Source organism: Pipistrellus kuhlii, unplaced genomic scaffold (assembly GCF_014108245.1).
Source record: "Pipistrellus kuhlii isolate mPipKuh1 unplaced genomic scaffold, mPipKuh1.p scaffold_m20_p_15, whole genome shotgun sequence".
NCBI lineage: Eukaryota > Metazoa > Chordata > Mammalia > Chiroptera > Vespertilionidae > Pipistrellus > Pipistrellus kuhlii.
The window spans coordinates 11,148,242-11,161,978 of NW_023425460.1; the positions used below are offsets into that span (position 1 = coordinate 11,148,242).

At 57.4% G+C, this 13,737-nt stretch overlaps 1 protein-coding gene across 13 annotated transcripts in view; it reads right to left on the reverse strand.

Annotated features, from left to right (window-relative positions):
* COL13A1 (collagen type XIII alpha 1 chain) overlaps positions 1–13,737 on the reverse strand; it is a 142,447-nt gene that overhangs the window by 19,216 nt on the left and 109,494 nt on the right. For 10 of the 13 annotated variants that reach the window (XM_045581790.1, XM_045581783.1, XM_045581784.1 and 7 more), the window contains 11 exons: positions 13,036–13,089; positions 11,886–11,930; positions 11,459–11,527; positions 8,748–8,810; positions 7,738–7,782; positions 7,349–7,501; positions 6,676–6,774; positions 5,263–5,307; positions 2,888–2,929; positions 1,976–2,002; positions 1,015–1,095 (listed from right to left, as the gene is read on the reverse strand). In XM_045581790.1, the coding sequence (XP_045437746.1) occupies positions 1,015–1,095; positions 1,976–2,002; positions 2,888–2,929; positions 5,263–5,307; positions 6,676–6,774; positions 7,349–7,501; positions 7,738–7,782; positions 8,748–8,810; positions 11,459–11,527; positions 11,886–11,930; positions 13,036–13,089 (723 nt within the window). The remainder of the gene's footprint in view (positions 1–1,014; positions 1,096–1,975; positions 2,003–2,887; positions 2,930–5,262; positions 5,308–6,675; positions 6,775–7,348; positions 7,502–7,737; positions 7,783–8,747; positions 8,811–11,458; positions 11,528–11,885; positions 11,931–13,035; positions 13,090–13,737) is intronic. The other 3 variants (XM_045581792.1, XM_045581793.1, XM_045581788.1) reach the window with 2 other exon arrangements.

Here is a 13,737-nt window from a genome sequence, read left to right on the forward strand (position 1 = left end):
ACGTCCCTGCTCTTGATGCACTAATAGGATGTAGTTGTGTCTTTTGCTCTTGGTTTTCGGTTGCTGTGATTATATTAGCCAGACCTTCAAGCTCTGCCAAGCTGGGGTAATTGGGCTTCCCATTGTTCCCCTGCTCTTTACGGCTTCCTGGGGGTGGGGACTGGCCTGGCGCCTGGGACAGGGGAAGCCCCGTGCTGTGACCTCAGTGGAGGAGCAGCCTCTGGCCTGGCTTGGCCACCGACGTAATATGTGACCTCAAGTGAGTCACTTTCTTCTCTGGGTCCCTCAGTGAAGTGGTCAGGTGGGTCACTGAAATCCCTTCCAGCCCTTGATAAACAAGCCAAAAGCAGTGCCAGCCTCACTGGGTTGGAGGGAGGGTGGAGCCCCGGGCGGTGGGATGTGCTCTCCCGGACGAGGTGACTGGCCCACCAGCCCACTGAAGCTGCTTGGGGCCAAAGGGTTTGTCCAGGCCACACCTGGAAAGGTGTGCGAGCCCTCTCCCCTGACAGGCGGAGAGGAGAGATTTCAGGGGACTGGGATCGAAGTGGCCTTAGCCACCGGGGACAGGAGAATCTGACCTTTTGCAAGCTTTTCTGCTGTGGCCAGTGCTTAAGAGCAGAGACCAGGGGTGCTCTTGGGGCCCCTCCTGGGAAAACAGAAGAGTGATGGAGCAGACGCCTCTGTCCCACTGCTCCCACGTTCTCTACGTGTGGCCCCTGCGAGGGCACATTTGTTGCTTCTGAATCAGGCACTCCTAGGGCCCAGGGCTGTGCTTATGCCACCTCTGGCTCTCCAGCTGGGTGCTCTTTGGGGTAGGGGGCCCCATCTCATTCAGCCTCATAATCCTCCCACACGGAGACAGGGCCTGGCCGGAGCAGGCCTCAGTAAGAGAAGCGGAGCCCAGGGCCTTGCCCGGGTGGGAAAGCAAAACCACACCGAGCTCTGGAGTGCCCGGCGCCCTTCCGGGCCCCCGGCTGGGCTCCTCGCAACCACTGCTGGGCCCGCGATACTCACGGGCAATCCCAGAGGACCTCGGTCTCCTTTTTCTCCCTGGACACCCTTCTCTCCTTTCGCTCCATCTAGTCCTGCTTCCCCCTGAAGGCAAGGGAGATGGGGAGATTACAAAAGGGCCTGTCTCAGACAATTCATTCTAGAATTCTGAGGTCAGGAGTGGGTGCAGGGATGGGGAGGTAGAGGAGGAAGGAGGCGGAGGTGGCTGGCCCAGGGATGGCAGGCTGGGGGCTCCAGGGATCCCTGGCTTGGCCCCTGGCTACCTCAGGTGGAGCCCCATATCCCTGTAGTAACTTTAAGGTCCCCAAAGGAAAAAGAGATGGTGGTGTGGACACAGACCCACAGGGAAGCTGCACGCCAGGCTTTGGCATAGGTGACTGCATGGCTGGAAACAGGGGACCCTGCAGAGGTTGGCTGGCAGATGCCTGATATGCCACCACTGGAGCTCTGAGGCTCCCAAATAAGTTGGGAGAAAAACTGCCCCAGTGTCCCCTGTCATGTTAGGGCAGGAGACCAGGGCTGTTGTCATGCCAGAGGGCTCCAGCTCCTCTTGGCCATCTGGAGTGCGTTCAGGGGGAGATTGGGGGAGCCCCAGGCCAGAGTGCAGCGGAGTGGCTCCTGGGAGGGGTCCCATGCCATACGCTCTGTCTCCAAGGGTCTGGGACAGGTGGCGTGGGAAAAGGATCTCATCATTTGCCGAGCACCTAACTTGTCATTCTGTAGGGTCCACTGGTGGATGGGAAATTTCTAAATCTGAAGCCTGCCCGGTGTCAATGATGGATGCTACAAGGACCACAGGACTCCACTGTGTCCTGATCATACCCCACTGGCCAGAGGGTCACATGATTCCATTTAGGGGAGGGGTCAGCTGGGCTGCCCACCTCTGAAGCACTTTCCCTCTTTTCTGCCCTAAGTTCTCTTCCCCCACTCCTCACCCAGCACCTGTCACATGACCTCTTCTTACCTTTGGTCCAGGAATGCCTTGGAGCCCCTGCATTGGGAATGAAAACAAGGCGCTTCAGAGCTATGTTTCTGGTTAAGTCAAAAATCCTCGTCCGCAAGTTGGACCACAAACGTGCAAGGGCTCAGGGAGCAGGGCCTGGCCTGGGTCGCTGTCCAGGGGAGGCAGAAGGGAATGCTAAGAGGGGGCTGTGCTTGGGGCTCCCTAGGGTGGGTCTGACCCAGGCTTCCCCAGCCAGAGTCTCATGAAAGACTGAGAGGAAACACGGCAAAAGTTGAATAAATTAATATTATATATGCAAAGTGCTTAGAGCAGAGTCTAGCATGTAGCAAGTTACATACATGTTGGCGACTATGATTATTATTACTACCACCTCTACCAATGACGGCAGGTGACACAGTGCCTGAGCGAGGCATGAGCCCCACAGAGGCAAGAACTAGCACCTGTTGGTTGGGGTGCTCGGGAGCCCTCTAGCTACAATGCAAAGGGGTCTTTTTAAAGGCCTTTCCTCCTCTGGGGCTTGTTTTAAATGGTTCACTTTCTATTTGAATCCCAGTCTTCTGACTGGTTGGTTAGCAGGAAGGAGGAAGAACAGGAGCTGATGTCTGAGGGCAAAGGTCAGAGTTTAGTGACAGCGACTTCTGCAGAGCACTTGGACTTGACCCCAGGGCCGCCCTGCCAGTCAGCTGTTTCTAAGGAACCAGGCAAAGCCCACGCTCTTTAGTGTCACTGGAATGGAGTTTGTCTGACATGGGAGGGAAAAAGAAGGGGTGTGTAGATGAGAAAAACCCCACCCTGGGAGGAGGAGGTGACAGTGACCTAGTGGTGAGGTGGAGCCCAGTGACTGCCCTGGGGAGGGGACATTAGGAACCCAGCCAGCAGGAACCGAGGCACTGATGAACCTGACAAACTTACCGGAGGTCCAGGAGGCCCCTCTGGTCCCGGTGGCCCAGGCACCTAGAAGTGAGAGGGAGATGGTTAGCCTACCCTGTTTCATCTAAGTGGTCCCGCCTTCCAACATGGCCTGGGGTCTGGCTGGAGACTGCAAAGCCGAAGACGCACCTGCCCGGCATACAGTCTCCCAAAAAAAGGCTTAGAATATGTCACCAACTCATGGCAGCTCATTAGCCTTTGTAACGTTGCAAACAAACGAACAAATGTCCTTGAGACATCTACCCACCCTAGATTTTTTTTTAAAAAAAAACTAGAAAATCTGGCAGCGCTAAGTCTTTGTTCCTGCCTGTCAACAATGCCTGGAGTTGAATGAGAGCTTTCCCCTCCGGGTGGGTCCTGAGACCTTTAGTTTGACCCAGTCCCCACTGCTCTCTTCTGTGTTTAACCCGAACCTCGGGGTTTGTTGGTTGCATACCTGGCCCTTGTAGACATATGAATTTGAAACCTTGGCTTAGAGGAGCAGAATTGGTTATCTGGAATTGGGGGAGGCTTAGATATTGCCTCAAGTCCCCCCGCATTTGTAACAGAGACTGCTGGTCTCTGATTCCCTTGAGGGAAAACTGAAGTTGAAGAGATGTGGATGGGACAGTGCAGTTGGGGAACCCAGGGGAGTGGTATTTAGTGATGAAGATGGACACCCATTTGTCTACAGCAGCCCCCCAAGAGGTGGGAGGCGACCTGCCTGCTCCTCTCCGAGCTGGTCACCCCACTTGGGCTTTGGGGGCTCTTCTCACCTTTCCAGGGATGGAATCCCCTGGATGTGACCTGGTGGAGACCCTCTGTCAGGCCACCCTGTAGGGAGGCCCTGCACTGGGCAGGTGGAGACCCTGACATCTCTTGAACTCGTGGACGTTTCAGCTCCAGAATATACAGTCTCCTCGCAGGGAACTCAATCTTTGGAAACTCTACTTAGAAAAAAAGTACTGCTGCTTCTTCTTCTTATAAATAAATAATTCATGTATCCTGACTGTGGTAGTGTTCAAATCTATGCATGTGTTAAAATTCACAGACGTGTACACACACTTCCCCGAAAGTCAACTTTACTATATAATAATGAAAATATAAAAAAAAATTTAAAGTAATGCAAACCCATTAAAATATTTTATAAATTAAAAAAAATTGAAAGGAGGCAAAGGAATGAATATCTGAGTACTGCTAATATTTTGCTTTATTTCCTTCCACTCTTTTTTGATGAATAAAATATATTTGAATATATGTGCATACATATGTCTATATATATCAATTCATATATATGTATACATATAAGATGACATATATATGTATGTATAACTTTATTCTCTGTTCTTTTTCATTTAACACAAAACCCACCTTCCCATTTTTTGAATGTTGCCCACAAGCCCCTGTCGTATGTCAATGTGCTGTTCATCGAGCGCAGAGTGCTGCTTAGCCAGGGCTCGGAGCAGTGCTTGGCACAGGGACGGTCCCATCCTGAGGGCTATTATTCCCATCAGCATTATTACCAGAAGTTACTTAATCATCTCCTTCTTGTGAGAAATGTAGGCTGTTTCCAAGTTTTCCTTTAAATACACCTGGAAACACCACTTTGGGGCATAATGCTTTTCCTGAATCTCGGAGCGTTTCTGCAGGAGGCTATCCACCTCCAGGTAAGGAACATGCTACACAGTCAGGTTTGTGTCACTAAATGCAGACGGGGCGTGGTGACCCCAAAGGTGACAGGAGCCAGGGGACTTCTTCAGGGACTGAGGAGGCGTGGCGGTGGTGTCTGGGGGGGCCAGGTCTTCCCGCCAAGCACCCTCTCCCTCATGTGCCCTTGACCTCTTGCTTTCCTGGCTCTTCCCCTCGATCCTACATGTGTGAACCTGGCTTCCGTCCTCTGACGCCACTGTCCCCTCCTCTTCCCTTCACCTCCATGCCTCTCAAAGAACAACACCTCCCTCTCCGGGAAGCCCACCTCTGCAGCTTCTCGGCAATCTCCCACAGAGGCTTCGGAACTCTGCTCACATGACCCGTTTTGGGGATGCTCACCAGACGCCCGAGTTGGTGCCATTTCAGTACCCACTACTGGGGACTGTCTGCTGTGCAGGCTCAGCCCCAGGAATGAAATAAGGTGGGTGCCCGGTGAAAGGCCACTGAGGGACCTGATTAACGGGGAGACCGTGGAGCAGACGGGGGCTCCGTGGCTGGCCGCTGTGATGCTCGGTGAACGTCCCCCTCCTCGCCCCCTTCCCGAACAGGGCAGCTCCGAGTTTCATTCTGGACCGTGGGAATTCTGCCCACACCGGAGAGACCAGGTGTGATGCGGTTCCTGCCCACGAACCCCCGGGACACAAAACGGCAGAGCGGGCACCACCTACCTCTACTCCTGGGTCACCCTTTCCCCCAGGCTCTCCTTTCTCCCCCTGTGGGCACAAAACACCACGGCGTGGATGCCAGCACTCGGGGGAGCCTGGGACAGACACACCCTCAGATCTGTGACAAACCAGAGAGGAGGTAGACGAGGCCTAGGCGTTGGCAAGGAGCCCCTCAGAGGCGATGGGGTGGTCAGCCTTAGGGAAGGAGATGGGGCAGGTGGCCTGTGACCCCTGCTTTTCAGAGCCTGAGTTTTCAGCATGTGGGAGGAGAGGCTGGCACTCTCCATGGGTCCTGCAGGGCACAGGCCCTGGGGTGGGCCCACAGAATATGGCATACGGCAAAGGCGATTATGTGACAAGCTTATGTTTATAGTGTACAAACGATAACCTGTGACATAGGTTATGATTGTAACAAATATGTCACATGCACAGAGTTCTGTCACGGAGAGACTCCTGCTGGCCTTGGCCTTGGAGAAACAAGCTGCTATAACGTGAATGCCTACTGTGGGGAAGGCCGTGTGGCAGCCCCTAGGAGCTGAGGGACCGGTCCCGCTATAGCAAGGAGCTGCACGCTGCCCACAGCAGTGAGCCTGGGTGGGGTCCCAGCTCTAGATGCGAACGCGGCCGGCCGACTCCTGACGCAGCCTCGGGAGGCCCTGGGCGGGACCCCACTGGGACGGGCCTGGGCTCCTGACCCACAGAAACCGTGACATCGTAAGTTGGTATTGTTTTAAGCTGCTGAATTAGTGGCGATTTTTAAAACGGCCACAGAAATGAATGAGACTCCAGAGGCAGAGCGAGGGCCAATGGGGGGATGGATGGTGATGAGGGAACTTGCACCCCAAATCTAGGAGCACTCCCTTCAGCGTGGTGATGCCCCACCAAGAAGGGGACATGTCGGAGGCACTCAGCTGCCTCCTGTTGTAGCTGAGTGAGGCGGCTGCAGGCAGTCCCAGGCCCCAAATCTCCTCTTTCCCCCCACCTCTCTCTCTCTCTCTCTCTCTCTCTCTCTCTCTCTCTCTCTCTCTCTCTCTCTCTCTCTCTCTTTCTCCCTTTCCATCTCCCTCTTTCTCTTCCCCTCCTTTTCGCAGGTGGGACTGGTGGGCCTCTGAGGTCTTCCCACTTGTAAGAGGAGAATTCTGAGTCTAAGATCCTGGCACCTTCGAACTAAGACAGAGGCCGTCATGCTGTGGGCAGAGGAAGTGGGAAACCTTGTTTAGACTCAACTGCCCCCAGGAAGTACCTGCTCATCAAGAGGCCCCCCTCCCCAGGCCCGGCCGGCCGGCTGGGGTTAGTGCGGCCTCACTGCAGTGCCAGACACCTGCTAGGCTGCCAACCACGTGAGGGGCACCCTGCTCAGGTGCCCTTGTCCGCAGCTGCCGCTGACCACCTGGGCACCCAGCCCTCTGGCCTTACTGTGAATCCCGGGAGCCCGATGGGGCCGGGCAGTCCTGTGGTTCCGGGTCTCCCTGGGCCACCTGGTTCTCCTTTCTCCCCAGTTGGGCCATCTAGACCCTAAGGACCGACAGAGATCTCCGTTAGTCAAGCGCAAGGTCGGCACGCCGAGCAGCTGTGACCCAGTGTGGCATGCACGCACGCTCTCTTCCTCCGCGGGCTGGTGTGTAGGACGGTGGCCTTTCAGACGGAAGCCACGGATGCCAGAGAGGGCCCCAAGTCAAGGCAGTGGCCTGGCTGGAGTGGGCTGGGACCCTTTTTTTCGCACAAGCATTCTCTCGTGGTGAGAGGCCTTCTGCACACTTCCCCAAGAGGCAGTTTCCTACCCATCACTTCCTCTCCGTCCCACAGCCTAGCGAGGTACGCAGGGAAGGCATTCTACGCCCATTGCAGAGGGGACCGAGGCTCTGCCAGGCCCAGGGACTTTCAGGGGGACACAGGCAGAGACGACAGAACGGGACCCAGGTCTCTTAAGGGGGGACTCTGGCCTTTTCTGAGGGGAAACCAGGTGAGTCCCCTTCCCTAACTCCCAGGTGAGCAGCCAGGCCCCACGTCATGCTGGGGCGGGGCGGGGGGGGGGCAGGATGGGGCGCATGCAGAAGGGCAAAGGGGTCCAGACAGTCCTGGCACTTACCGGTGGGCCTGAGTGCCCCGTCTCCCCTTTCTCCCCTTTCTCTCCAGGGCTCCCCGGATGTCCATCTTCTCCCCTTGTTCCTGAGGGCCCAGGCTTTCCCGGGGGGCCTTGGGGACCAGGAGGGCCTGTGTCTCCTGGTTTGCCTCGAGGTCCCTTTAGAAAATATCAACACCGCTCATTAGATACACGCGTGGAGAACACAGGAGGGAGAACGTGAAGAGATGGGTGGCCTGCAGGACCAGCTCTTCTGTGCTTCGTGGGCCGGGCAGAGAGCTCGTCCGACTCCCCGTGGGAACCCGAGGGGCCTCAGCTCCTCCGGAGCCCCCACCCATCACCCCTAGCGCCAGGACCAGCTTCCGAGGTTTGTCTGGGCGTGTGTCTGTTCTCACCTTTTCCCCATCGTGGCCTGGAGGGCCTGGCAGTCCAATCTCCCCCTGTGGCCAGAAAACGGAAGGTTACTCAACGGTGACAGCTGCTCCGAGCGGCCCTTCCTGTGCCGGGAGTCCTCAGGAGCATGGACACGCACTGTCTCCGTTCCCAGGTGAGGTCCCCAACCCCGAGCGTGTGCTCGGCCCTCCGTTAGGGAGAGTGCAGCCAGGACCTAAGTCTGAGCACTCTGGCTCCGAAGTCCCCGTGTAGCCCCAAGTCACACGCTGCCACCGAGGGAGGGCCCTGGACACTCCCATCCTGGCTTCAAGGGAGGGGCGCCTGCCTCTTGGGTCCCTGCAAACCCAGCCCTGCTGCCCTGGCTGCCCTACAGGGCTCTCCTCTCATTTTCACACCAACCCATGCCCCTTCGGTTAGCTCAGAGAGGGAGATGAAGGAGGCGTGGCCAGCTGCACCACCGAGGTAAAATGCCGGGAGGTGCTGAGAAAAGCGGGGAGGGAAGGACAGAGAATCCTGCCTGAGAGATCAGGGGAGCTTTCAGGAGAAGATGAGCTTTGAAAGGCAGGGAAGAGGGGAAGGGGTTTCGGTGTAGGGGCCTCATGAGAAGAGGGCAGAGGGGCAAACACTCACGGCCTTCTGAGAAAAACCACAGGTGCTGGGGTAGAAAATAGAAGGGAGCCAGGGCAGGGAGCAATGAGGGGTGAGATTGGGGATGGGCTCAAGGTCCTGCTCCCTGGTGGCAGGTTGGGGTCATTGCTGTGGGTTTGGCTGGGGCGGGGTCTGGTGATAGGGGTTATGGGGGCCCAGGACAAGCAGCAGGGGAAGAGTGGCAGAGCCCCTGGTGGGAGGGGTGACGGCAGCTGGGATGTGGGTGGGGCCTTGGTGCACTGGGAGGGGTTACAGGCCAGAGCCAGGTGGTGCTCTGGGGAGATGAGAGGGCCATGGGAGGAGGGGTGGCCACGGGGTCCCATGCTCAGAGGCACATGCTCTGTAGGGTCAAGACAAGTGTTACCTTCTGGCCTGGGATCCCTGGAGCTCCAGGGGGGCCGATCTGCCCAGGAAGACCAGGGGGCCCCTAGGAAAGAAAACAGAGACTCAGGAAGGACGTTCTGAGGAGCAGGAGTGGCCTGTCACCAGAGGGGAACAGCCGTAGGCTGGCTGAGAGGAAGCAGGCATTTTCAACCATTCTGTCCATGGCAGGAACACCTTTTCTGCAAAGGAGATAACGCGGGGACTTCACCATGCGTAGGCGATAGGCACTGGGTGGGTCTGGGTTATGGAGTGGCGGAATCCAGAGCCAGGCCCAGCAGCCTCTCTCCTCCCGCCTCTGCGGCACCACTGGGCTCCAGGTCTCTGAGAAGACAAACCTGACCTCCCCAGACAGCGACCTAAAACGCCTCCAGGAAACCAAACGTCCAGCCACAGGTGAAGGTCTGGTGCATCCAGGCAACGGAGCGCAGCCAGCCGTGAGGGAAGAACAGGGACCACGCCCGCCATGCCCTGGTGACACCCAGACACGGCGCTGAGCAAACGAAGCCGGACCCAGACAGCTACACACGGCACATTCCCACTCACAGGCCACAGGGAAGACACGGCTAACCACGGCCACGGAGAGCCGAGTGGTGCCTGCGGGCCGGGGCAGGAGTGGGACCGACCTCCAGGCCCATTCGTGGAAGAACTCTCGGGAGGGACTGGGGTGGTGGACACATGTGTACGGACACATTTGTCAAAACTCAGCCAGCTCTGCACCTAAAAGGGGTACATTTTATTGTTTGTAAATGATACCAGGCTGTTTTTTTTAAAAAAAACAAAAACACGTGTTTCCAGGAATGTTTTGCTTCCAAAAGCTATTGCGGATAATCCATTTTAATGATTCCCAAACGAAGCGCATGGATTCCAGAATCCCGTGGTTAACACCCGTTTCTGGGCCTGGGGCACCTGTGGCGGGTGCTTGGTGCTGGGTGTGTGTCGTCCCCACGTGTGTCCATGGCTCGTGGCCACTAACGGTATTGGGTGAAACAAACGCCAGTGGTTTGAGAACTTGGAGCCCTCCCCGGCCCCTCCACCTGGTGGCGGAGTTGGGACACGCATTCCCTGCAGGCTCCGCTGGCAGGCGCGTATGCAAAAGCCAGGCGTGGGAGGCACTGCTCCCAGGTGCCTGTAATAAAACTGATTTGTAGGAAATGCAGAGGGTCGTTACTCGTTGTTTCAGGGTTATGCACTTTATCAACTGAAGGTGGAGAAAAAGGAGAAACACAAAAGCATCCTCCTCTATATCTCTATTTCCTTGACAGAGCTGTCATGAGAACCTGGCATTTACACTGTGCCACGTAGACTCTGCCTGGTAGATCAGGGAAGGCTTCAAGGAGGAGGCGCACGGCTGAACCAGGGAAGAGCCACTCCAGCAGACAGCCATGACCCAGGCTGGGGTACAGCTCCTGAGACCACCTGTTCAGACTTAGGTCACCCTCTGCCTCAGGCCTGCAAGGTCAACCCTCACCCAAAAAAGCCCAGCATCTGCCTTAGTGAGGCAAGACCCCCAGGCCCTGCTTCCAGCCCGCCCTCCCTGCAGTCCCAGCCTGGTGGCCGGGTAAAGTGAAGGAAGAGGAACACTTATTATCAAGGTCAGCGTCAGGGTCTCCTAAAAACCATCACCATGCCATCAGGTGAAGGGCAAGTCAAGAGCCACCTGTAGGGTCTCCTTGGCCCAGTCACAGACCGTGGGAGCTGTGCCCCTCTAAGGAGCAGGCTCCGTGCCTCCCAGCCCCTCGCACCCCAGAGGTTTGTGATCACTGGGCAGGGAACCCCCCACCTCTCACTGAATGCCACTGAGGCTGTGTTACTTTGACTCAGACAAGCCCTCACGTAGCCTGGGCCCTTTCCCTGGCTTTGCCAAAGAGCGAGGAAGAAACACCCCTAAGCTTTCTAGCCGCTGACTGGGAGCCTCCCCCGCTTTCCCCTCTCGTCCCAGGAGCTAGATTTCAAGGTCCCGCTGCACCGCCCTTCAAACCAACAGGCAGCCTAGCAAACTACGGAGTCACTCAATTGTTGGCATTAAAAAAAGGAGATTACAGCTCGTAAATGGAGTCGTTAGAAGGTTTCCTTTAAAGGAGTGGCTCTCCACCTGAGGTGGTGTTGCCCCAGGGGGCATTTGGCAATGACACATTTGATTGTCCTTCCAGTTAGGTCTGGGAGGGTGGGACCAGACATATGCTGAGCACCCCGCAACCCCCAGAACACTTGCCCCCACAGCTCCGAGCACAGGGGACTCAGCTCGGGCTGAGGAGCTCTGCTGTCAGGGGTGGGTGTCGTACGGATTTGAAATACTATAAAATTGATGCAAAAGGGGGACATGGTCCAGGAAGACATGTGAAAGGGGAGTGCGTGCTCTGAAGAAATGGGCCCCCCAAACCCTGGGTGAGCCAACACCCTGCAGGGTGCCGGGATGCTCCAGGGATGGCTCTCAGTTACCCGGAGCCAGGAGAGCGAGCGGGTCAGATGGGCCCGTGGGGAGCCAGGCCACCTGGATGCCAAATGAGCGGGCCGTGTGCCCAGAGGCTGCACGGGGGACCCAAACAGCAGGCCAAAGGAGGGCGCCAGGGAGCCTGGCTCAGCAGCCTGGCCTGGGGCCTCCATCCAGGTGTGCAGAGCTCCCCTCTGAGGCCTCCGTGCAGCGTGAGGCCCATACCTGCAGCTCTCCCGTCCCAGGCCAGCCCCACGCACCTGGAGCGCCTCGCTGATGCTGGCGTTGCACTCCACTGCCTCTCCTTCCCCGGCCTCTCCCTTGGAGCCCTGCAACACAAGCAAGACCTCAACCGCCTGGCCCAGCAGGGACGGGCCACAGCTGCCGCCGCTGTCTGTCCGATGGACCCGGGAAAACACTGGCTGCGCACAGGTGGGTCCAGAGCAGCAAGAGGGGAGTCTAGCGGGGGACCCCAGCGCTCTCTGAGGCTGCCGGGGCGTTGGACTCCGTGAGCCCCGAACCAGACCGACCTGGAGAAGACTGAGCCCTGTCCTGGCTGCAAGGCCAGACACTTATCAGGGACCATCAAGCTCTTTTCCTCTCCCCTCAAGACCCAGGGACCAGCCCCTCCACTCTGTGAGCCCAGGGAGGTGAGATGGGCTGGGACTGTGGGTGAGGTGCACATACCTTGGGGCCAGCTGGTCCCTGTGCTCCAGGCGCTCCGGGGTCCCCCTATGGTACGACAAAACTGGAGTGAAATGGGGATAAAGCTTCGTACAGGGAACCTGATGCCTCCAGGTGGGCCATGCGCTAGGGGGCCACGGGCGGCCAGGAGGCTCACCCTGGCTCAGCCACGAGGACGCAGAGGTGCCTACAGGCTCCCCTCTTCCCGGAGGCAGCCCCTCCCTCCTTCCCAGCCCCCTCGGCTTGCACTGAGAGGTATTCTTTCTGTCCTGTGTTAGTTGTCAGTGGCCTCACCTGTGTCCATCTGCCACCGCCCCAGCCCCTAAGCCAGCTGCCTCCGTGGGCACAGAGATGGGCCCTCTGATTCTCCTCATCCCCATTCTGCTTAGGAAGCCAGCGCTCCGAGACTTTTTGCCAATGAATTGCCTGGGCCAGTATTTGCCTTGAAGGGCCCATGGGGTCTTTCAGGGGCCCCTCTGTGTGTGAACGATCCAAACCGCAGGACGGAACCTGGGAGGGGCGGGGAGCGGGAGGAATTAGGAGCCCCCAGCTTCCCTGAGCGGGGGATACGAGGGCACTTTTTCCTGTTGGAAACAGGACAGGGGGTGGGGAATAAATGAAACTGGTGTAGATTGTGAGAACAAACCACGCTTCAGTTGTTCTGAGATAGTGTTAACATTGAGGACAATTAAAAAAAAATAAGATAAAAAGTGAAATAAAGAAACAGTGAACCCTACAATGTAACTAAACTCCTGAGGACACTGGAGGTGGAGCTCATGGAGGTATAGCCACTGGCACCTCCAGGTCACCTGCCTCCTGCCTCCCGCCAGTGTTTCAGCCGTGCCCCTGTGAGGCTCACAGCACCCACCGCCCCTGCCTGGGGAGCAGCTGGCGGGAAGCGGGAGTCCTTGAACCAGGGCTTGCAGGCTAACAGAGCAGGGGGCTCTGGGCCACTCCCAGCCCACCCCGTCCAGCCCCGGGCCAGCCCTTGCATGACTGCTGTCTCAGGGGACAGACAGCAGGCGGGAGTCCCAGCCGGTCAGCCTGTGCCCCGGGGGTCCAGCCGCAGGGGCGGCCACACTGCTCCTCTCCTGGGGCTTGAACTCCCAAGCGGACCCTCATCCTGCAGCTTTCAGGTCCGGGGCCTCTGTACCTTGTCCCCCTGCTTTCCGGGGGGGCCGGCCTGGCCATGGACACCAGCTTCTCCCTGGGGAAGGAGAGAGATGGGGTGAAGGCTTGAAGGGCACCTTGAGACAGCTGCCAAAGGGGGCAAAGATGGCCCTACTGTGAATGTCCTGGCTATTGTGTGTTTGGGCCTCCATCTCTTTCTCTACTGGACTCTACGGACTCACCCCATTCCACCTATCTGACTCCTACCCACGCTTGGGCCCAGCCCCGGTCTTACCTCTTGCAGCCCTTCTTTCTACTCCCTTCCTCCTCTGTTCTCACCACTGGCTGGTGTCCATCCCATATCCACCTCCTCCTCCCCCCCAGCCAGGCCACCCACAGTTCTCAGTTAACATACATGTGCCCCGTTCTGTCTTGGCCCCAAATGTGGATGCCAGCAGCCCCTGGCGGGTCATTCTGGAGCCTGAAACACTTGCAGAGGCACATCTCACCCTGCCTGGTGTGTATAGGGGGTGTATGTGGGGGGACATGGGGAAGGGGAGTCCTGGAGGCCTAGGACAGGAGGGGAAGGGGAAATGGGAAGAGGCCCATCCCAAACATATCACGTACTGAACACCTGCCTGGACTTGGAAAGAGGAGGAGATGTTGGGAACAAGCTTCTAGCTTCCCCTTCCTTCTGCCCCAGGGCGTGAGGTCAACAGTGACCAGGTTTCTCCAACCAGAAATG